At 40.4% G+C, this 26,054-nt stretch overlaps 1 protein-coding gene across 1 annotated transcript in view; it reads left to right on the top strand.

The window, feature by feature from the left end:
- Window positions 1-235: 235 nt before the first annotated feature.
- LOC124545801 (RIMS-binding protein 2-like) overlaps window positions 236-26,054 on the top strand; it is a 195,294-nt gene continuing 169,475 nt past the window's right edge. Inside the window, exons 1-2 of the mRNA XM_047124746.1 lie at window positions 236-305; window positions 403-686. Of these exons, the coding sequence (XP_046980702.1) occupies window positions 236-305; window positions 403-686 (354 nt within the window). The remainder of the gene's footprint in view (window positions 306-402; window positions 687-26,054) is intronic.

Here is a 26,054-nt window from a genome sequence, read left to right as displayed (position 1 = left end):
CTGAAATTATTTGCAGATACATGTCAGTCCCACAATATGATTTATACTAATTTTCAGTTATTTTCTCACTATTTTTGTAAACAGTTTTTCAAACAACTCTGAGTTCTGCATCATCAATTATACCAATTAGTTATAAACCATATGTAAATCCACATTTTACATGAAAACTTCCTTATTTTGTTTTCACTCTCTCTCTCATTTTTCTTTGAATACATAGACAGTGAGGGTCACTAAAATGCTACAAATGCAAACTCAAAAGTTTCACATCATTCTACGAATGCAGGGATCTACAGTTATTTGTCATTGTAAATTAGCTGTCTTCAGTTCATGAAGAGAAATATCAATACAATGAGTGCATTCCACTATTTGCAACAAACAGCAGGTGTCTGTGAATTCTGATAGCCGTGGTGCTGCAGCTGCCCCCTTACAATGCTGTTCTCTTGCCCTGGCCCCTCTGCTTGGTTGAAACTGCAGCCCTGTTCTTCTCGGTGCTAGTCCCAGCCCCCAAGCAGCTCACGCTGGAGCGACAGCTGAACAAGAGCGTGCTCATCGGCTGGAATCCTCCAGACAATTGCCCACCATCTGCTATAGAGAGCTACCACGTCTACGTTGATGGTGTTCTCAAGACCACAGTTAAGGCAACAGAGCGGACGCGGGCACTCGTCGAGGGAGTTGACTCCACCAGGGTAAGGAATAATTACATGAATTGTAGTATCTGACTGGACTGTTTTTGATTATTGCTAAGTATGTTGTTGTTGCTGTGCAGATGGTTAAGTGTTTATTAGACTACATAATGATTATCAAGCTATAACTTACTGTAGAAATAATGTTATTCAGTAAAACTTGGTTTATATGTTTTTCAACGGACTACAGAAAAAAAAGTATAAGTGTGAGAAATGTATATATGAAAATAGCACCATATTATCAAATTAATTGATAAACGCAAATGTAAAATCCAATAAATAAAAATGTACATTCTAAAAAACGTTATATAGGCTTACTAGGTACCATACTTAACAGATATATAAAGAAAAATGGAAGCCTCTACATAGAAGAAAATGTCATTTCATACAAAAGTCATTAATTTTTGCTAGTTTTTTATTTGACACAGCAATAGTGTACATCAAAATGTGATAACTCTGTCATTACTTCATCAGAAACATTGTGGTGCGTCACAAATTGTTTAATTATTTCTAACGCATTTACTGCATCGTTAAATGTCACAGAGGACTGCTGAGGCACTTCTGTATCATCCTCATTGTCAGTTACTTCCTCATCCAGGTCCCACAATGCACATTGAACTATCTCAGTCATAGCCATGTGTTCTGTAGTGACGAGGTTCTCATCAACATTCACATAACCCTCAAGTGATGCCTGCTCTTCAAGTCGATTCCATTCTTCATTAATAGGTGAAATATCATCAGTATGATCATTTCCACCATGATCATGGAGTTCATTTCCAAATCTGGCTTTTAAGAAACATTTCTGAATGGTATTGTCTGAAACTCTGTGCCTTGAAGCTGTAATGTAGTGTATTGCCTATCAGAAGAAACAAATTCATTAATAATTTCTCAATGTGTTCTACGTCTCTGGTAGCACAACATGAAATAAATGTCAAATAATAATCTTACCTGTAAATTGTTTATTTTCATTGCTTCCTTTTTTCTTTTTTTTTCAATGTTTACGCACTTGATGCTATGCTGCATGAGCATTTTGCGATAATGCAACTTGAAATTACGTGTTACTCCAACGTCAAGGTGCTGGAGCTCACTTGTGCAATTCGCTGGAAAGAATTCTGCAGTCACATTTCTCAAATAGGAAGTAAGGGGAGGATGTGCTGCACACCTGTCTATGTCAGACAGCTGCAGTGATGCTAGTGCTCCAAGCAGTTGATTTCTCCATGCAGTAAACAGAAGATGAACGCTTCCTTTGATCGAATCTAAGATGAGGCACTACATTTGATCAAAGAAAATTTGACCAATGCCTAACTTTGACAAAGTTCCTTATTACATTATCAAATTTTATTATAGTCTAATATTGGCCTTACCAATCCAGTTCCCGGCAACCCACTCTGAAACACTGCATCCTAACTTGTGCATACTGTGGATATTTCGTTGCGGGGGACGCGGGTGGGGGGGGGGGGGGACGCGGGTGGGGGGGGGGGGTGGGGGTGGGGGGAGTGAGTATAAATGAGAAAAACGTATAAGTGAAAAATGTATAAATGAAGTTTTACTGTAATTCACATTAATTAGCTTGATATGTAATGGCTTGTTGATATTTACATCACATGGAGTGGAGTTTTATTTTGTTTTGAAGAGATGCTGCCCTAAAGTTTATTCTGGCATTAGGAAGAAAGATAATTGACGTTATCTTTCTACCCACATTGTGAAAGTATATATGGGACTTACTTTTAATTTAAAAAAAAATAGATTTTGTGTGACTTGAATACCTTCTTACTTGTCTGTTGTGGTAGTATCTCTGAAGATTAACCACACATTGTTTGTAAAGGGAGATGGATGTTTATTCACATTTAACAAAATGTTTAGAACTTAACTTTCATACCTTTTTTATGTAACATGTTGGCAAAAATCTGTCAGCTTTGTTACTTACCTGGTTTGACGTATACCTTAAATGTTGTACAAACAAAATGTGATTTAATATCTTCACCAACAATTTTAGTTGGAGAGGGAGTACACTTCACCAAAATTGTGATCAGTTTCAGTTTTGAGGAATTAAATGTGAATCATCCTGAAAAGAATCTTGATTCAATGGACAAGAAATCCTTTGAAACCTTTTATGAAATTTTTTGTTGAACAAATATTTATAACATTTAATATCTATTTTGTACCTTTTTTATGTGGCAGCTTGGCAAAAATTTATCAGCTTCATTGCATACCTGATTTGACTCGTATAATACTTCACTACAATTTTTGTTGGAGACGGACTGCATCTTTTCAACTTTGAGTAATTAAATATCAGTCATCCAGAAAAGAACCTTGATTCAATCGAAAGAAATCTTTTCAAACATTTTATGAAATTTTCTGAAAAACAATCCCATGAGAATAACTCACAGGTGACAAGTAAGAAGAGAAAAGCTGGATGTAAATTGTGGTTTATGAGACTCTTCAAGTACATTTACAAAACGTTACATATGGATGCAGGGATGTAAACAATTTTTTGGGGATAAAGGCTTCACCTTTTACAAAGTGTAGTATTTTATAGTGTGCTATTAAAATTAATCTAACACTAATGTAGTTTTATAATGGAGAAACAGTTACCTAATAAATTTGATATCAAGTTACAAACAGGGTAAAGTCCAGGATGGAATATCAACAATTATGAAAAGAGTAAGCTGCTACTCACTGTGAAGATGACACACTGCATTGCAGATACTGCAAGAGATAGTGGTTCTCTCTCTCTCTGTCTGTCTGTCTGTCTGTGTGTGTGTGTGTGTGTGTGTGTGTGTGAGAGAGAGAGAGAGAGAGAGAGAGAGAGAGAGAGAGAGAGAGAGAGAGAGGTGTACTTGCTTATGTGAATGTTTGTGTGTGTTTTTTCTTTTCTTTTCTGAAAAAAGTTTTGGCTGAAAGCTCAATGTGTAACAGTCTTTTTGTTGTGTCTGTCTGCAACTCAGTGTCTCATCTGTATGGTGAGTGGCAATCTATACATTTCATAACTGTTGATGTGAAGTTACACTCTGCTCAAATTATACATTTATTCTATTTAAATTTTTCCACTGAACAGTAGCACTTCTACCAACACTATATGCTATAATCTTCTCTAAACCAAGCAATGTTAAACATTGGTTAGCAAACTGGGCTTGCATTTGAAAAGAGCATGGTTTGAATTTGCTTCTGGCCATCCATGTGTTTCATGGTTTCCCTAAATCTATTAATACAAATCTCAGAATAGTTTGTAACAGATGCAGCCAATCAGCTTCCAGGTGACATATTAAATCCAAGCTTGTGTTCTGTCATTGAAAGGGTGTTGAACCCTAACTTTGCTTCCTGCCTTCTTCCCTATCATTTTGGTGTATCTGACTTCATGTTGAGTATTTTTTGGAAGGTCTTCATCCCAGTACTCTGCAGAGTTTGAGCATATAACTCTAATTGGTGTGTGTGGGAAGCATAAAATGTTCTTCCTTCTGTGTGTTACCTATTGTTTAAATTATATTCCTAGAGTAATTTTAGTCAATTGTGTGAAATGACTGTAATTTCATAAATGTTCTCAGTGGAGGAAGCCACTCAGCAGCATTGTTACAGTTTCGCAAATAATTGACAACAACATAGTTTTGGCTATGAAGGAAACATGTAGCTAATAATGAATATGCCATTTAAGCTTTCCAAGAAAGAATACCATACCTAATGATACATTCAGAAGTATGTAGGAGCACTACATAAAATCCAAATCATATTATAACTATAGAATGTGCTTGAAACTATAGATATTTTACTTCATTCACACAGACTCATGCAACTATTCAGAGAAGCACCTTTGCGTTCAAGAGCTCTCTCTTTTCCTTATCTAAGTATTCCCTCCCCCCCTTCCTTCCCTCTCTCCCTCTCACTCTTTCCCTCTCCCTCCCTCCCTCTCTCTCTCTCTCTCTCTCTCTCTCTCTCTCTCTCTCTCACACTCACTCTCTCTCTGACATGAGCACACACACACACACACACACACACACACACACACACACACACACAAACAAACAAACAAACAAACCATCAAAATGCTAAACTCTATGGCCACAGATGTGTGCATTTTGCTGTGTGGTGTTTGTGTGTATGTGCTCGTATTTTAGAGAAAAAGAAAGAGAGAAGAAGGATAGGGTACTTAGACTGCAAAAGGACAAAGTCTAGAAATAACGTTGGACTTACTGAAATGTTATAAGATTGATATTGGCAACAGCATAACAGAAGAAACAGTAACATTAATCAATGATTTTGCTTTGAAATTGATGCACTATAAGAGCAGAATCTATATTAATATTCCATGTAGTTCATGTCTGCTACTTTGTACTTTGAGAAATGTAAAAATACAAGGAATCAGAATGGCTGTCTAGACCTTGTGTGAGGCAGACATAATCCATACTACCAACAAACATATTTAAAAGCAGAAAATACTACCTAAGAGTTCAGAACTGTTAGTTCCTTCCTCAGGGGGAAAAGAGTAATAAGCTGAGGAAGGATGGAAAGGTGGAGCAGGTCAGTCTGGCCCAAAGATGAAATGGGGCAAAGGGAGAGAAAGATTTTGGAGCAAAGCCATTAGAGAGAGTGTGAGGTCAAAGATTAAGCACTGCGCCAACTGTGTCATTTCACAAATGATAGAAAGAACAGACAAAATGTGTACTACATGATATAGAAAATGGGGAGAGTGGTCATTTAGGCAAGGAGGCCTAAATAAAAATAGGAATCTTGTTTTGTAGTTCCATAAAGCTGTTCGCTAGATACCTGAAAGTTTTTTTTAATTTCTGAGGTCTCATTATGATTTATTTCACACAACTTATTGACCCTCTGTATCTTTCATGTGTAATTGTGTGACCAATTTCTCAGTGAGGAACTGGGGGTATCATGACGGATTCAGGCATTATTTACCACAAGTTTGCTGTAGCAAAACTGCATGCTGAAACATCTGGATGCACCTAAAATAAATGCAGAATGTATCTATTTAAGAAAACAGATAAATCTTGAGGGATTTCTAAGAGACAGTCTCCACTCCTTTCAAACTAACTATGTGAGTGTAGGCCAGATGTGGCTTAAATTCAAAGAAATGTTATTGGTGGCTTAAATTCAAAGAAATATTATTCACAGCAGTTGAGAATATTATACCAAATGAATTAATAAGAGATGGAACTGATACATGAAACTGGTCACAGCACTGTTGCAGAAGGAATGCAAAAAACATGCCAAATTCAAAGGAACACATCATCTCCAAGATTCGTGATGTTTTACTGAGGCCTTAAACTTAGCATGGACTTCAAAGTGATTTGCTTTTACCAATTCCTACAACAAAATTCTGTCTTGAAATGTGGCAGTAAATTCAAAGATATTCTGGTTGTATGTAAAGTATACCAGTGGCAAAACACAATCAAGGTCTTCACTGCATGAGAGCAATAATAATGTTACCAATGACAGAGCCATTAAACCAGAGTTACTAAACCTGATTTTCTGAAATTCCTTAAGCAAAGAATATGAATTAAATATTCCAAAACTTGAATCACAACATGAGTAACTTAGAAATAGATATACTCGGTCTAGTTAAGCAACTTAAATCGTACAATATAGGCAAGTCTTCTGGTCCCAATTCCTATCAGAGCATGTTGACACTGTTTGTTGTTGTTGTGGTCTTCAGTCCTGAGACTGGTTTGATGCAGCTCTCCATGCTACTCTATCCTGTGCAAGCTTTTTCATCTCCCAGTACCTACTGCAACCTACATCCTTCTGAATCTGCTTAGTGTATTCATCTCTTGGTCTCCCTCTACGATTTTTACCCTCCACGCTGCCCTCCAATACTAAATTGGTGATCCCTTGATGCCTCAGAACATGTCCTACCAACCGATCCCTTCTTCTGGTCAAGTTGTGCCACAAACTTCTCTTCTCCCCAATCCTATTCAATACTTCCCCATTAGTTATGTGATCTACCCATCTAATCTTCAGCATTCTTCTGTAGCACCACATTTCGAAAGCTTCTATTCTCTTCTTGTCCAAATTATTTATCGTCCATGTTTCACTTCCATACATGGCTACACTCCATACGAATACTTTCAGAAATGACTTCCTGACACTTAAATCTATACTGGATGTTAACAAATTTCTCTTCTTCAGAAACGCTTTCCTTGCCATTGCCAGCCTACATTTTATATCCTCTCTACTTCGACCATCATTAGTTATTTTGCTCCCCAAATAGCAAAACTCCTTTACTACTTTAAGTGCCTCATTTCCTAATCTAATTCCATCAGCATCACCCGACTTAATTAGACTACATTCCATTATCCTTGTTTTGCTTTTGTTGATGTTCATCTTATATCCTCCTTTCAAGACACTGTCCATTCCATTCAACTGCTCTTCCAAGTCCTTTGCTGTCTCTGACAGAATTACAATGTCATCGGCGAACCTCAAAGTTTTTATTTCTTCACCATGAATTTTAATACCTACTCCGAATTTTTCTTTTGTTTCCTTTACTGCTTGCTCAATATACAGATTGAACAACATCGGGGAGAGGCTACAACCCTGTCTTACTCCCTTCCCAACCACTGCTTCCCTTTCATGTCCCTCGACTCTTATAACTGCCATCTGGTTTCTGTACAAATTGTAAATAGCCTTTCGCTCCCTGTATTTTACCCCTGCCACCTTTAGAATTTGAAAGAGAGTATTCCAGTCAACATTGTCAAAAGCTTTCTCTAAGTCTACAAATGCTAGAAACGTAGGTTTGCCTTTCCTTAATCTTTCTTCTAAGATAAGTCGTAAGGTCAGTATTGCCTCACGTGTTCCAGTGTTTCTACGGAATCCAAACTGATCTTCCCCGAGGTTGGCTTCTACTAGTTTTTCCATTCGTCTGTAAAGAATTCGTGTTAGTATTTTGCAGCTGTGACTTATTAAGCTGATAGTTCGGTAATTTTCACATCTGTCAACACCTGCTTTCTTTGGGATTGGAATTATTATATTCTTCTTGAAATCTGAGGGTATTTCGCCTGTTTCATACATCTTGCTCACCAGATGATAGAGTTTTGTCAGGACTGGCTCTCCCACGGCCGCCAGTAGTTCCAATGGAATATTGTCTACTCCGGGGGCCTTGTTTCGACTCAGGTCTTTCAGTGCTCTGTCAAACTCTTCACGCAGTATCATATCTCCCATTTCATCTTCATCTACATCCTCCTCCATTTCCATAATATTGTCCTTAAGTACATCGCACTTGTATAGACCCTCTATATACTCCTTCCACCTTTCTGCTTTCCCTTCTTTGCTTACAACTGGGTTTCCATCTGAGCTCTTGATATTCATACAAGTCGTTCTCTTATCTCCAAAGGTCTCTTTAATTTTCCTGTAGGCGATATCTATCTTACCCCTAGTGAGATAGGCCTCTACATCCTTACATTTGTCCTCTAGCCATCCCTGCTTAGCCATTTTGCACTTCCTGTCGATCTCATTTTTGAGACGTTTGTATTCCTTTTTGCCTGTTTCACTTACTGCATTTTTATATTTTCTCCTTTCATCAATTAAATTCAATATTTCCTCTGTTACCCAAGGATTTCTACTAGCCCTCGTCTTTTTACCTACTTGATCCTCTGCTGCCTTCACTACTTCATCCCTCAAAGCTACCCATTCTTCTTCTACTGTATTTATTTCCCCCATTCCTGTCAATTGCTCCCTTATGCTCTCCCTGAATCTCTGTACAACCTCTGGTTCTTTTAGTTTATCCAGGTCCCATCTCCTTAAATTCCCACCTTTTTGCAGTTTCTTCAGTTTTAATCTACAGGTCATAACCAATAGATTGTGGTCAGAGTCCACATCTGCCCCTGGAAATGTCTTACAATTTAAAACCTGGTTCCTAAATCTCTGTCTTACCATTATATAATCTATCTGATACCTTTTAGTATCTTTAGTATCAAAGACTTGTTGACACTATAGCTTCATATTTAGCAGGCATTTACAACTGCTTACTCAGTGAAAGATCTGTACCTAAAGACTGGAAAAGTTGCACGGATCATACCAGTAATCAGAAACAGAATTAGGAGAAATCCACTTAATTACAGACCCATATTACTGACATCAGTTTGCAGTAGGATGGTTCAGACAGTAAAAATTACCTCAAAAATAATGATCTACTGACACATAGCATGGTTTCAGAAAATATCATTCTTGTGAAGAACAAATAACTGGGTGCTACCAACAGGGACTCTTGATTTGATTCCACACTTCTAGATTTTGCTGAGGGTTTTGATGTTCTTCCTCACAAGTGGATTCTACAGAAGCTGCATGCCTACGGAGTGTTGTCTCATTTGTGCATAAATTTGTGTGTAAATTTTGTTTACATGATGAAGTACTCTAATCTAAAGGCTGTTAATTCAGTTAAATACATAGAAACTAAAATTATGAACAATTTAAAATTGGAACAATCACGTAGGTAATGTTGTAAGGAAGGCAAACCAAAGACTGTGTTTTATTGAAAGAACACTTAGAAGTTGCAACAGGTCTATTACAGAGACAGTCAGTGACAGGCCTGTCCATACTGCTATGGAGTAATCCATGTGTTTTTTGGGATCCTTACCAAATAGTAGTGCAGAGGACGTTGAAAAAGTTCAAAGAAGGGCAGCTCATTTTGTATTATCATGAAATTGGGTGTAGAGTGTCACAGATATGATACTTGAGCTGGGGTGGCAATCATTAAAACAAAGGCATTTTTCAGTGTAGCCAAATCTTATCACAAAATTTTGATCACAAACTTTCTCCTCAAAATACAAAAATATTTTGTTAATGGCAACCTACATAGGAAGAAATTATAATTAATAAAATAAGAGAAATCAGATCTTGCATGTAAAGACTTAAATGTTTGTTTTCCCCATGCACTGTTCAAGAGTGTAATGACAGAGAAATAATCTGAAGGTGTTTTGATGAACCCTTTGCAAGTTATTTAAGTGTGAATAGCAGTGAAGTTTTGTAATAGATGTAATAAAGACACCAGATGTTGACTGACCAGTTTTGTTGCACTCTCCAAAGCTCACATCACTGTAGTAATCCAATATTTTACTGAACTAATATGTATGATAGGTTATACCTAGGTCACATGAAACTGCTTCAAAATGTTACACATTATTACAGCAGGCCAAAAATATTCTATTGAATGCTCCACTATGCCTCAGAGTGACACAGATATGTGAAGCTATTTTTCAACATTGTCATTAGGTCTGTAAACAGTGCTTGAAATGTTCTACCAATTGTTCAGCTCATTGACAATATAAATCCTCTCCTTGGTCATGGAGCCATACAGGAACTGCTGTGTGGAATTCCTTATCGTTGAAAAATCTGTGATTGTTGCAAATCAGTTCCTAAGTTGACCAGATATTATCATCTGCTGTTGATATTGATGTCCCCTCCTTCCCATTTAGTATCATCCATGTCTGTGACATTGTGCCAATATTTCATGGTGAATATGTGCGCAGTTTGAAGTTCTATCCACAAGAACCTTACTGTCCTGCCTACTTCAAATGTGGAATACATTTTCATTGCTGTGCCATTTAGCTTACACAGTATCTCACCTCTCCTCCATCCAAATAGGCCTGGGAAGGTTCATTGGTAACAACCAACCTACCTGTCATCCTCAGCTGACAGGTGTCACTGGATGTGAATGTGGAGGACATTTGGTCAGCACACTGCTCTCTGATCTGCTGTCAGTTTTCATAACTGGAGCTGTTGCTTCTCAGTCAAGTAATTCCTCAATCAACCTCTCAAGGGCTGAGTGCACCACCGCACTTGCCAACAGTGTTTGGCAGGCCCAAGTGCTAGCCAAACCTGACAGCAATTAACTTTGGTGATCTGATGGGAACCAATGTTACCATTGCGACAAGGTAGTTGGTTGCTTCCACCTTATGATACACCAATTATCCATACTGCAGCAGAACTGTGTGTGCAGGAAATGAAGAACATTTAATATTTTCTGACAGCACACCACTCTTGTTTTACACTGGTCTTCTCAGCTGCAGTAACCCTTTACATTGAATGGATTGTGTCAGCTTATCTCCTGGACAGAAAATTTCACTGTAGTCTACACCTAGTGTTTATTAAACCTCCTGATGACAATTCTTGGTTCATATTCCTCAACACTTCCACTGGGAGTGATACTTACATGAAAAGTCCACTTAAATGATATAGCTCTTGGTCATTTTGGTACAATAGTTAATTCCCATGTCTTATTCTTTTGTAGTGACTTCATTTCCTTTTTCATAGCTTCTGAATTTCCTTTTGTTTCATGAAATGTTTCTTTAGTGATCACTTCAAATCATTCAGCCATGAAGGCTTCATTAATGTTGAATAGTTGCGCAGTTGTTGATGAGGTGAGATAAAAATTCCTCTTATCAGTTACCAGCAATATGCTCTCCAATCCTCGATTCGTCAGACTCTTGTTTGACTGAGTTCATCTCACCGTGTCTTCTTGAGGTGGATACTTTCCCTGGTTATTTTCCTCAACATACTGCAATGGTAATTTGATTCATTATTCAACTTCCAGGCCCTTCAGGGCTACTGGAGTCGCTCTTTTCTTCTTGAACCCAAACTCTGTAAAACTCATCTCCATCATGCCCCACAAGATCCCAGGATAGAGGTCTTATACATTGTCTGTTTTATTTGAACAGGGATGTTGTCATCTTATGTAGAACCTATTGTACATAAATGTTTTGTTTTTGGCTGCTTATGCAACTGACAGTGAGAAAGGCTAATTTCATCCACAGATAATTTTGAAGTTCAGTGTAGAATGTACAGTTATGCTCCATCTAGTTCTGCCCACATCACCGCAGGATGACCAGATTCTTTATTTGAATACTTGAAAGTTATTGCTACTTCAACTATAGTTAGCATTTCATGCTCCCCTCAACCATGCCTTTGGCGTGTGTAGGGTACTTTTAGCCTCTGAATGACACCTGCTACATGCTGCAATTTCTGAACTTCCTTACTATACAACTTTTTGATGGACTGATCTACTGTCTTTGAAAAATTGTTCAGTTGCGGTAAGCGTGTGTGGTGCTCATGCTCAGTATACAAGTCCTCCACAGTCCCAATGGTCAGTCAGTATGTTGGGACATGCCATATATAGACAACCAAGTCACAATGACTTGTGTCAACAGGCAGATAGTTGTCATGATCTGATTCTACAAGAAGGAGTACTTCATACCTTGGTTCACAGGGCCCATGTTATTCCATATCCTGAGAGTTTGTCAGCTGAGCTAGTCCATCTTGAGGTCATCTTCCATAAGAATCAACCAACCATGCAGCATGTGACATGGCACCAAAGTCTATGGCCTTTTTGCCTTGCACAGAATTGGTCATATTTCGTAGAAATGTGTTGTGAAATATATTTTTTGACCATATCTAAGATTCCGTAATCCTTTATGATCCATAAAAGATGATCTTTTTTTGCGTAAAGCAAATGCTTAGAATGCCAAGCAAATCTGCTATTGCAGAGCATTGGTTTGGTACAGCTCATCATAATAACAAAATGGGGAGTCTGGTGTGCACTTCCAGTGTTACTAGGTTACTAGGGAGGCAGATTAAATTAAAGTGGGATCTGACCTTGTAAATAAAGATAAAGATTTTTGCTCAAATTCTACATACAATCATGCTCTATCCCTCACATTAGTTTTCACTATTGATGTTGGCAAGCCTTGGTTTTGTGTGGCACCAGTGTTTAGAGAGTGTGTGTGTGTGTGTGTGTGTGTGTGTGTGTGTGTGTGTGTGTGTGTGTGTGTGTGTGTGTGTGTGTCTTATCTTTCCAGAAATGCTCTGCATGTGAAGGTTTTAAATCCCTTGTACAGAGCTTCCCTGATGTATTTGTGCCTTTTAAATGACAGGACATACACCTGTTGAAATATTGGCAGTTGTTGAAGACGTCACAGCTGCACTCCATAAGTTATTTGAACATTGTATATGCCAGTAGAGACTCAGATTTTATTAAAGAACGTGTCTCAATACATCTTTAACTTCATATTTTGTCTTAGGCAATAGCAATATTGAATTTTGTGTAGCTGTCCTTGATCACAACCATATAGTTCTTCTTTTTAAAATATTCATTATATAGTTCACAGACATCCACTAACATCACATCACCAGGCTTGATTGTCTTCTTTATTTGACCAAATACTCTACAACATGCTTTGTCATAAACGCATTGTCCACAACATTCCTCTTCCAAAGGAAACTCTTATGCTTAATCCTCTTTATACCATTTCTTTCACATAGTGTTTATCCTAATGTCCCGTGTTTCATGATGCAGGTGCAATAATGGATTTTCTTCAATGGTGTTGAAATAAACATGTTTTTGTATAAAGTAGGTTGAATGTCTGCCTTGTAAAATGTTTGAAATGGTTTCCAAGTTACATGCAACACTTATTTTGTCACCAATTTTAAGCCAACTGTTAGATTTTAGAATCTGTACCTTTATACTAAAGAATCTTTTGTGTTGCTATGGCATGACTATGGATGCTCTCTGTCTTTGCTCCTGGTAATATATTCTAAAAGAGTTGGTGTTACAGTTTTACAATGTTAATGTGTATGCAGTGAATGTATTTGTTCCAATCGGATAACAACAGGAAATTATTCTGCCGAAAGGTTATGGGCCCAGGCTGCATAATTCAGTGTAATATTGTTAAAAAGTAGAAGATTATTGGGTAATAGAAATTAGCAGTTATGCACATTGATTTGGAATTATGTAATTACTAATACAATGGTTTATCTAAATACCAAATCATTTCCCTGATTGAAAAACTGATGGGGAGAGAAAACTATAATATGTGGCAGTTTGCTATGTAAATCTATCTAGGACACTAGCAGTTCTAGGACTGTGTCAGTTGTAAAATAAAGGATGTAACTAAGTGTGCATAGCAAGTGCCAAAATTTGTCTTTTCATCCATCTGTTGATAAATGTCCATTTGCAAAATATCTCAACAGCAAAAGAGGTGTGGATCAAGCTAAAGCAAGTCTCCAAAGAGTCTGGTCTCTTCCAACAGGTACAGTTATTAAAGATACTATTGACAACCAGACCAGAAAATTGTTCATTAATAGAAAATCACCTGTCAAAGATAATTGCCAATTCACATAAATTAAATGGCTTGAGGTTTGATATTAAAGGAGATTGCACTGGGTGTACTCTACTTGTGTGGCTATCAGATGAATGTAGACCATTGATTATGAGCTTAGAAAATTCAGTTTTGCCAGTCTTGGAAGAGATACACAGGATGTCCATGGATAAAGTTCCAGATTCAAAATACGAAAGAAAGAGAAACATTGCCCAGAATTACATCAAATTTGAGTGGATTATTGTTAATGCATAGGGAAGAAATAGACAACAATGATTGTAATAAACCACCAACATCTGACATTGCTCTGAAAGTCAACAAGAAAAAGAATGATATTATTATGTTTAACAAAGGACTGAGGTACTGTAACTGCAAAGAGGGTGGGCATCTGGCAAAAGAACTGTCAGAGCAGGGTCAAACTGATGGAAAATATACAGCTAATGCAGCAAGCTACCACATGTTTTTTTAAACACAGCTGTACGTAAAGATACATGGATGGAATGGTACAGACTCAGATGTGTAGGCATACATCTCCAAATGTCCATGTGGTGGAAATAATGTTAATACAGTGATAGGCTTGCAACTTGTAATAGCAAGTAATGACAACTTACTTATAAATGGAATAGGATCTTTACAAATTGCCATAATCAATAAAAGCACATTCTGGGGATCCATTTATAACTAAATTAAAAACTTTTCTTACAAATAAATGGCACATGCCATATACAGGATGTCCATAAATAAAGTTTCAGTTTCAAAATGCTGAAAAAGAGAACCACTGCCCTGAATTAACATCAAATTTGAATAGATTATTATTGATACACAAGGAAACATCATGGAGCAAATTTAATGGCAATTTTACCAATAGATGGCACTGTAAGCTTTTTAATGTAATTGGGATTGGCTACAAATGACAGATGAATCATAATATGATGGCTATGGCATGAGAGGCACATGATACCACCCATGTTGTTCAATGTGCATTACACACAAGTTTGGTAGTCAACAGCTGTAACACTATTATTTAAGTAAGCCTATCCACCATAGCAAGGTCTTACCAAATCATATGGAAAATTTTCATTGCCCTGAAGCCAGAAACTACATAAAATGCAAAATGGTATCATTTTTAATTGCCCTGGGGCAAGAAACTGCATAAAAAGCATATAAATTATGTATGTTTTTAACTGTTCTGAGAGAAAAACCAAATAAAAAACAAAAAGGCATCCTTTTTTTTCATGATACTGGCACAAGACATTTTTAGTATGCTGCCCACTGTTTTCTGCCACAAATTGAAACTGCAAAACAACATGATCCACAACAGATTGGGGTGCCTCCAATTCAGCTGTGTTTGTAATAGTAGCACTGAGCACAACATCTTTCTGGTAACACCACTGCCAGAGTAACACATTTTAATTTCAGATGATCTGGATAGCCAGGCTCTAGGGAAATGCCAGCTGATCTAGCATTTCTGAAATGTCCCTGCAGCAGATGCTTCACAGGCTCTGCAATGAGCAGTGGAGTGGGGAAAAGAAACATCAATGCAGAGCACATAGTCACCTTGACAGAATGAAGTGTTACTAATTCATGTGCATCCAGACTTTCCGATGCAATTATGTATACTGATATATCCTTGGAGATGGAAGTGGGCTTTGCTTGTCTACAGAATTTTCCAGGAGCATTCATTGTCCACTTTCAAAACAGCAAGCAATTTCAGAGCAAATGTTTGTCTTGCTAGCAGGTCATCAGGAAACAACTGCTGAACATGGGTGATTTTTGTATGGATAGTAATGCACCATGCTCACAGGAATGTCCATCATTTGGACAATTTCCTGTGCACTGCATGTTTGCACACCACTGCTCGATCCTTCCTGCACTGTTGTGGCCACATCATCAACAGATGTTTTTTCATCTCGCTCTGCCACTCTGCACCTCAGAAGAATATCTCTTTTTGAATTTTGTCATCATTTTCTCCAGATGCTTTGCAGACTTTGGACCAATGCCTTTTTTCAATGTCTTGAGTGTCCTGAACTTCTGCAGGGCTACTAGCACACAGTCACTCTTCTAGTAAAAGTACTTTACCAGAAACCATTGGTGTTGCATAGCTTTGTCCTTTGTTCAGAACTGAAGATGTCTTCCTCACTGATGCTATTCTGTGGCACTGAGGACTTGTCTGGTAGTCGTAGTTGAAAATTTCTCATGTGTTCCATATGATGCTGTAAGATACAGCACTATGTCTTCTGATATATTCCATCCTATATTCGCACTCTGTACTGTAAACACTTGTCATCTGATGTCCTGACCAGTCTCTGGTTGAGCCAAGCATGGCCTGCCTATAGAAGTGCTCACCAGTCCAGTGGCTATAAAGATATGCAGAATGTGGAATACCTATACTTCAGCTGAAGGTAGTGGGTATGAAACTTATTGAAACATTGTGACAAGATGACGTGCACCACTCAACACATCACCTGAGAAGACCTGATCTTTGGAATATGAGGAGACCTGATATAAAACTGAGCACTTGGTTACACGTCTTGTAGCTCCATTGCTCATCCAACGTGTTGCTGTATCTGCTTCAAACTAATAGGCCTATTCACCACAGTATAGCACTGGTAACATCTTGACAACTATCATTACTTCTGTTTAAACAATGGAAATTCCGGGTTGGAATATCAGCAATACGAGATTGCTACTTACAGTAAAATGGCACGTTGAATTGCAGACAGGCACAGCAAAAAATGGTTACACATTTATCATTCTGGTCAGAACTGCTAGGGATGGTGGTCTTGTGATGTGTGTGTGAGGTGGTCTTGCTTGTGTGAATGAATGTGTGGGTGTTTCCTTTTCTGAAGAAGGCTTTGGCTGAAAACTAAATGACTAACAGTGTTTTCATTGTGTCTGTCTGCAACTCAACATGTCATCTTTACTGTGAATAGCAATCTTTCCTTTTATTGATGATTATTTCTGTTCAGATTTTTTTCTTGGCTATCCGTTCCATTTATTCAGGCCTTCATCTAGTGGCCCCTTCTTTTATAGCAGTTGCAAATGTCACTTTTCCTTGACTCCTTAACAAATTTTCTTTTGCATCTTTATTTTGCTTCCTTGTATTTACCATTAATGCATCTGTTGGTGTTTCTTCACTGTTTGAATTCTTCATTAAATTCCCTTCAAACACACACACCTGGACTGTTAATGCATTAAGCATTCTCTCTCAATCCTGTCTTATTAAAAACCAACTTGACTGAAAGGCTTCGAACTCACTTGGCAGAATATACAAGGTTTTGCAAACTAAAATGAGATCTGACAAAATATTTACGTTTTTAGGAGCAAATCTATTGTTCACCTTGTTCCATGAGAATTCAGTCGTGCTATATTGGTTGAAATATCTTCATCCATAGGCATCCCATGTATCACTAGCTGTTTGCTTTTCCATTACCACTGATTCATTTCATAAATAATACCATATGTTATCGTACACATTGCATAACTGTTTGCCTTACAAAACAAATCAAACTGTTCTTTGTGCTTTTAGACTTGTTTTTGTGTAGCACCTTCTTCGAGTGGCTGGATCTTCAGCAATGCCTTGTCAGTTACATCCAAAACACCTTCATGATAATCCAATAAGTCATTTACTTTCCTTTTCCCACTTGGTCAATCAAGTTCCTCACTTAGTAATTTTAGTGCAGTATCATTTCAAGTACCCATTTCTGCAAATTTTTGTCTAAATATACACTACAAGATCAAAAGTTATTTTCTGAATGCAAATATTTTAACCTAAAACTCAGCTGTTAGTGTTTCTAATCTCAAAACTCAAGTGACTGTGCTCATTTGACTACACTGTAACCTCAGCTTGCAGCTGTATTTGCTAGCATGCTTGACATTTTTTTCTTTTTAATTGCAATAAATACAGTTCATAAGAAGATTCACCAACAACAGTTTATCAAAACAAGACACACAAACTGTTAAATTTAATAGATTGCTAATTAACTGTAATTAGCAGTTTGTAGTTTTACACTGAAAATTTATTCTCAGTCACACATTGTCCTAGAAAAAATATAAATGGATATGTTTTTCTTATCAGTAACTGCTACTGACCTTCCTTGATATATAATTAATTACAAATACATTTACAAAGTAACAGTTATGTAACTTCTTTATGTCCTCCACAAGTTATTTAGCTGTGGTTTGCATTGATGATATTTACAATAAACATTGCCTGTAATTGTTATAACCTTTAATCACCAATAATTGCATGGATATTCAAACACACTCACTTAGAAACAATAGCTGGTTACATGATAACAACTCAGTATCTCTCATTCGACTGCTGTGCCGTGACATGTGGCTGGCGCCGTTTGTAGCTAGGTGGCGCTCCCGCGCTCAGCCGAGTTGCGGAGTGCCTCTATCGCTGTTTGCGCGTACTGTCGTGGCGGCACTGTTAAATGTCGTGGCACTGTCACAACACTTTTCCCCCCCCTTGAAAAAAAAAAAAAACACTCACTTCCCTGGAGACATGGACAGTGCGGAGACATCCATGGCCTCTTGTGAGGCCCCGAGAAGATCCCGCGGAGCGACAAGAGAGTATGGTCGAAAATGTCCAGGACGGAAGCTTGTGCATGGAACGTGCCTCCTGGATGAGATGATGGGTGAAAACTCCGGATCAGCATCCATAGGTGTCGTGGACCTGGGGGTGTGCTCCAGCGAGATGGGTCCCGGAGAAGGCGGCGTCGCAACTGGGGCCGGTTCCGGTGTACTCGGAAGCGGTAGCGACGTCGGCTGCACCAACAGATACGGTTGATCGGCAGCAGCGACAGGACTGGCTTCTTGGGCTGGTGGAGGTGAAGGAAGGGGCGGTGGCACCGGCATGGCCACCACTCGTGGGTGCATCTGGTCGTAATGGCGAACAACCATGCCGTCGTCCATACGTATTTCACAAAGCCGGCAGCCGCAAAGAGCCTTGACCACCCCTGGAATCCATTTAGGGCGAGATCCATACCCTCATGCCCACACGTCGGCGCCCACCGAGTACTTTCCCGCACTAGGGGACACAGCACAAGGCCTGACAGGGTGAAGCAGGTGCAGTAGAGTGCGCGGTTGGCGGCCATGCAAGAGTTCAGCAGGGCTGCGTTCACTCAGAGGCATGAAGCGATAAGAACTCAGAAATTGCAGCAGAGCGTCATCTGTGGAAAAATCACTAAGGAATTTTTTCATCTGGATTTTGAAAGTGCGGACAAGGCGCTCGAACCTCCCCATTCGATTGCGGATGGAAGGGCGGTGCTGTAACATGATGAATCCCTTGTCCAGTACAAAAATCACGGAAGGCCTGCGAAGAGAACTGAGAGCCATTGTCCATGACGATCGTGGATCGAAGACCTTCTAGCACAAAGATTTTTGACAAAGCCAGCGTCGTCACCGCGGTGGTGGGCGACGGACATTAAACAACAAACGGAAACTTCGAGAAGACGTCAATCAACAGTAGCCAATAAGTGCCGAGGAAGGGGCCGGCAAAGTCAGTGTGCACCCGTTCCTATGGCTGCGCCAGATCAGGCCACAGAGAGGGCATTGTACGAGGTGCAGCCAGTTGTTGAGCACACTGACCACACGCAGCAACCGTGTGGGCGATGTCCGAATCAATACCGGGCCAATAAACGTGCCTGCGGGCCAGGGACTTAGTCCAAGAAATCCCCCAATTGCCTTCATGCAACAGTTTGAGAACATCTTTGCGAAGAGAGGCTGGCACCACAACCCGTGGCGATGCGCCATCCGTGGCCAGAAGAACAACACCATCACGAACAGACAGACGAAGGCACAAGGCTTGGTAGTTGCGAAGGGGATCCGATGCCCGGCCCGTGGTCCTGTCCAGCCAACCCCATTGAACAAAACCGATCACCTGACACAGGACCGGGTCCCGCGCAGTAGCCGACGCGACCTGCGAACCTGTAAGTGGAAAACCCTCGACCACGCGACGTTCTTCCTCATCAATGTGGAAACAGAGTAGTTCATCATGATCGAAAACCGGGTCGGGGCCCATCGGCAATCGCGACAATGCGTCAGCGTTGGCGTACTGGGCCATGGGGCGATAGTGAAAACGAGGCAAGTATAAGGCCCAACATTGCAGGCGGTGAGCTGCCTTATCTGGAAGCGACACCGATGAGCTGAACAGAGAGACCAGCGGCTTGTGGTCGGTGATGAGGTGAAACTTAGAACCATACAAAAAAACGCTGAACCTTTTTAGAGCATAAATGATAGCGAGTGCCTCCTTTTCGATTTGAGAGTAACGCCGTTGCGCATCGTTGAGGGTCTTGGAAGCTTAGGCGATGGGTCGTTCCAACCCATCCTCATACCGATGGGCGAGAACAGCCCCTAGGCCATACTGTGACGCGTCAGTCACCTGAACCAAGTGCTGACCTGGACAGAATGTGGCAAGACAAGGCGCCGACTGCAAATGAGCCTTCAGGCAGACAAAAGCCTGCTCACACTCGTCGGACCAACAGAAAGGGACGTTTTTGCGTAAAAGCTGATGCAGAGGATGAGCTACCGCCGCCGCGGATGGAATGAATTTGTGATAGTAAGCAATCTTGCCTAGAAACTCCTGAAGTTTTTTGACCATAGACAGCCGCGGTAGAGCATTAATGGCCGCAACGTGCTGACATAGAGGACGTATACCCTCACGGGACAAGTGGAAACCAAGATACACAATGGAGGGTTGGAAGAACTGTGACTTGTCCAGATTGCACTTCAACCCAGCCGAATGCAAAACCCAAAATAGTGAACGCAAATTGCGAAGGTGCTCCTCAGTGGAGGCCCCCGCGACAACAATGTCATCCAGATAGTTTATGTAGCTGGGAACGGAAGCCGTGAGCTGTTCCAAAAACCGCTGAAAAATGGCCGGCGCGCTAGCGACGCCAAATGGTAACCACTGGTACTGATACAACCCACAAGGAGTGTTGATGATGAGAAATTCCTTGGAAAAAGCATCCAACGTCAACTGATGGTACACCTCCGATAAGTCAAGTTTGGAAAAGAACTGGCCCCCAGCGAGCTTGGTAAATAACTCCTCAGGACGGGGAAGAGAGATAAGTGTCAATGAGGCTCTGAGCGTTGATGGTGGCTTTAAAATCACCACACAATCGCAGACTCCCGTTTGGTTTAGAAACCACCACGATTGGCGATGCCCATTCGATGGAGGTAACAGGAAGGAGAATCGCTGAAGCTGTTAACCTGTTTATCTCAGCCTTGACAGGTGCACGCAACGCCACCGGAATAGGGCGTGCCTGGAAAAACTTAGGGCGAGTTGTAGGTTTAAGAGTAATGTGGGCTTCAAAATCCTTGGCACAACCCAGACCAGCAGAGAACATGGACGAAAATTCAGAACACAATCCATCCAGCTGATGATACGGAATATCCTCAGATATGAGGTGCACATCACCATCAATGGAGAACCCGAACAACTGGAAAGCATCGTAACCGAACAGGTTTTCAGTGCCCGCATGATCCACCACATAAAACGTGATGGGCCTAACAACAGACTTGTAGGCAGTGGAAGCATCAAACTGACCAATGATAGGAATTTTCTGTTTATTATAAGTCCTCAGATTTCGCGTAACTGGAGACAAGGGAGGGGAGCCCAACTCCAAATACGTGCGAGAATTAATGAGAGTTACTTCAGAGCCAGTGTCCACTTGCATGTGAATGTCTTTATCCAGAACACGGACAGTAACAAACAACTTATTTGTTTGAGAAAGCACACAGTTAACATCCATGTCCGATGCCTCGTCCTCGTCGACAGGAACTTTAGGGGACTGACACACAGAAGCAATGTGGCCTTTTTTCCTACATGAATTACACATGGCCCAAAGTTTTGGACATGCGGCCCTGTCATGCTGTACGAAACAACGTGGACAAGAAGGAAGTGTGGAATGAACCTGCTTTTGTGGTTGCTGTTTACACTGCGAGCGTTGCGGCCCAACGCGACGTTGTTTACACGAGTGAACCGCCGCCACATCTTCGTTCTCCTGTGAAACAGGCAAATTGTCCTTGTCGAAAGTTGACTGTACAGCGCCTACATCACACCATGCATCTATTTGCGCGCCAGCAGCGTGAGACACTTCAAAGGATTGAGAGATGCTTAGAACTTTCGACAACGATGGGTTTGGCAGTTGTAGGGCACGTTGCTGAACTTCTTTATCAGGAGCAAGCCATAGAATGGCATCCCTAACCATTGAATCAGCATAAGACTCATGATGAGTGTCCATGACAAACTGACATTTCCTACTGAGACCGTGTAGTTCCACCACCCAAGCCCGGTAAGATTGATGGGGCTGTTTATGACACCGGTAGAACGCCACACGGGCGGCAACAATGTGGGTGTTTTTGTGGTAATAGTTAGACAATAAGTCACACATTTCTTGGAAGGACAGGGAGGCAGGTTCCCGCAGAGGGGCTAACTGAAATAGCAGCTGATAGATCCGTGGAGAAATCCAAGATAGAAATAACGACTTACACATAGGAGCGTTGACAACGCCAAAAGCCAAGAAGTGTTGCCGCAAACGCTTCTCATAATCCTCCCAGTCTTCAGCGGCCTCGTCGTAAGGAGGGAATGGAGGCGGAGAAGAGGAAGATAGACGATGAGTAAGCGACGTCGACAACGCCTGAATAGCAGCCGTCAGCTGTGTTTGTTGTGCCTGAATAGCAGCCGTCAGCTGTGTTTGTTATTCAATGAGCGGTTGCATAAGCTGTTCGATGTCTACCCCGTCACGAACACACAAATCCACAACACAGTGAAAATATCCCATCCTCGTTGCCAAAAAGTGTTATAACCTTTAATCACCAATAATTGCATGGATATTCAAACACACTCACTTAGAAACAATAGCTGGTTACATGATAACAACTCAGTATCTCTCATTCGACTGCCATGCCGTGACATGCAGTTGGCGCTGTTCGCAGCTAGGTGGCGCTCCCGCACTCAGCCGAGTTGTGGAGCGCCTCTATCGCCGTTTGCGTGTACTGTTGTGGCGGCACTGTTAAATGTCGTGGCACTGTCACAACAGTAATTACCCTTTTCTGCAGAAGAAAAATAACCAGAATAGTGTTTAAATACATACAAGTTCAGTTATAAAGAAAAAATCACACCATTTATAAGTTGCTGACAGCTCCATTACACTGTGAATATTCCTATGATGGGATGTAAAATTTTTTAAAAAATTATTTTTATATTGTGTTACTGTTGGTAAACTTTATCAGAGTGTTATAATTACAAACTATATCCTTAACGTTGACACATGACCTTGCTGTTTGCACCGATAACCTCGCTGTTTGTTCCCCTCCCCCAGATCAACCAACGAACATACCCTTGACATTGATGTGCTACAGAATTCTTGAACACATTCTGAGGTCAGATGTAATAAATTTCCTTGAAACAGAAAAGCTTCTGTTCACGAATCAGTATAGATTTAGAAAGCATCACTCATGCTAAACTCAGCTTGCCCTTTTCGCACACGGTATCCTACAAATCATGAATGGAGAAAAATAGGCTTATTCCTTATTCCCAGATTTCCAGAAAGTGTTTGACACAGCACCCCATTGCAGACTGTTGACAAAGGTCAGAGCATATGGATTATGTCCCCAATATATGAGTGGCTTGAAGACTTCTTAGATAATAGCTGCCAGAATGTTGCCCTTGACAGCGAGTGTTCACCAGAGACAAAGGTAGCGCCAGAAGTGCCATAAGGAAGTACGGTAGGAACACTGTTATTCTCTTTGTACATAAATGATTTGACAAAGTGAACAGCAATTTACAGCTGTTTGCTGATGACATTGTGTTGTATGGGAAGCTGTCATTATTGAGTGACTGTAGGAGGACACAATGTGACTTAGACAGAATTTCTGTTCAGTCTGATGAATTACAGCTTGCTCTAAATGTAGAAAAATGTAAGTTAATAAGGATGGGTAGGAAAAACAGTCCTGCAACATTCAAATACAGCATCAGTAATATGTTGCTCGACACAGTCATTTTGATTAAATATCTAGACTTAACCCTGGAAAGCAATATTAAATGGAATGACCATATCAAGTTTGTAGTAGGGAAGGTGAATGCTCGAATTTGTTTGAGTGGAAGACTTTTGGGGAAGTGTAGCTCATCTATAAAGGGGATTGCATACAGAATGTTAGTGTCACCCATTCTTGTGTACTGCTCAAGTGTTTCGGATCTCCAACAGCTCAAAATAAAGGGAGACATTAAAGCATTTCAGAAGTGTGCTTCTAGACTTGCTACCAGAAGGTTCGATCAGCACAGATGTATTACAGAGATGCTTCATGAACTCAAATGAGAATCTCTGGAGGTAAAATGACATCCTTTTCATGAGGCACTGTTTGGAAATTTAGAGAACCAGCAGATCAATTCTACTGCTGCCAATGTATGCTTTGTGTAAGGACCAGAAAGATAAGGTGTAAGGAATTTGGGCTCATACAGAGGCTTACAGACAGCTGCTTTTCCATCACTTGTTTGTGAGCACAACAGAGAGGGAAATGACTAATAGTGGTATGTGGTCCCCTCTGCCATGCACTGTACAGTGGCTTGTGGAGTATATATGTACATATAAATGTAGATGTAGTAAGACAGGTGGACTTGCTCAGAGTACAGCTGGTGGTGCTGAGATCAATGTAAATTTATATGCTCAGAAACCCCAGTATATGAGAATGAATGTTTACAACAAACTAAACAGCTAGAACAGACTGGGTATGAAGTTAGGTTCACCAACGAAAAGCTACATGATATTCCTCTTCAGAGGTGCTAATACTCAGTTGAAGAGGCCATGAAAAAAATGAACTGTTCTTGAGCAGCACATAATTTTGAAAATTTTGAAGGAAAATTTACATTAGTATTAAAATACTGAAGTCTCTCATGAACTGTAGGTTTATGTCACTGCTGATGTTTTACCCATTTTTTGAAGTTTCTCCTTAACTCTAGTTAAATGAGTAGTATCTGTACATTATAAGACAAATAGATTACAATTCATTGGTAAAAGGTATGTTGTCTACCAAGTTGAACAGGCATGTGTGGAAAATTAGACTAATAACATGACAGTAAGCAGTGGCCTTCTTGCCTTTTTGACAGATGTGCCAGTGGGATGGATTGGTGGCTTGCTGGTGTTAGCAGCTGGTGTGAATGCTGAAGTGTCTGTGGCCACAGCAAGTCTTTGAGGGGAGCACACTTAAGCTGCTCTGCAATTGGTTGTTGTTATGTATGGAACAACAAACAAAATATAAGAGTCAATCTAGCATGTCACTGAGGAGAAAAGTTCCAGTCATTATCCAGCAGCAACATTCTGTGAGCATGCTTCAGTGGGACATTTGTGCTTTGAACCATGGAATATTCATAAAAAACACTTTCATTATCATGGAAAATCCAGAATGGAATACAACATTATTATGAGAAGGATAGTTGCTACCCACCATATAGTGGAAAAGTTGCAGGTAGGTACGACAGAAAGGCTGTCAGAAAGTGAACCTTTGTCAAAAATAGACAACACACATAATCACTCAGGCAAACGCAACTCACACACACATGACCACAATCTATGGCAGCTCAAGCCAGACTGCACGATGAGAGAGTCAACCGTGTGGGGATAAAGTTGAGGGTGTGCCGGGAGGCGTTGGGGGGGGGGGGGGGGGGGGGAGGCTAACATGCTAGGGATGGGGTGTGGTAAAGCACTTTAAGTGCTGCCAGTGCGAGCGTACAGGGATGAGATGGAGAGAGGAGAGGGTAGGGCAGTTGGGAGGTTAGATAAAGGGGGGATAAGAGAAGATGGGAAGAGGAAAGGGATAGCAGAAAAGTGAGAAGCAAAAAGACTGGGTGCATGGGTGGAACAGAGGGCTGCATAGTGCTGGATGGGAGAAGAAAAGGGGCTAGATGAGTAAGGATAATGGCTAACAAAAACCAGAAGGCTTGTGGAAACACAGTGTATATTGCAGGGAGAGTTCCCACCTGCACAGTTCAGATAATGAAAGATCCAAGTGGCACAGGCTGTGAAGCAGTCATTGAAATGAAGAATGTTGTGTTGGACAGAATGCTCAGCGAAAGGGTGATCCAGTTGTTTCTTGGCCATAGTTTGTCAGGGACCATTCTTGTGTATAGATGGCTTGTTAGGTGTCAAGTCCAGTTGAATGCAGCTTAACTTGTAGATCATACGACTATTTTCACAGGTAGCTCTGCCTTCGATGGGATAAGTGATGTTTGTGACCGGACTGAAGTAGGTGGTGGTGAGAGAATGTATGG

Source organism: Schistocerca americana, chromosome 8 (genome assembly GCF_021461395.2).
Source record: "Schistocerca americana isolate TAMUIC-IGC-003095 chromosome 8, iqSchAmer2.1, whole genome shotgun sequence".
Taxonomy (NCBI): domain Eukaryota; kingdom Metazoa; phylum Arthropoda; class Insecta; order Orthoptera; family Acrididae; genus Schistocerca; species Schistocerca americana.
This window is presented reverse-complemented; position numbering and strand designations above follow the sequence as displayed.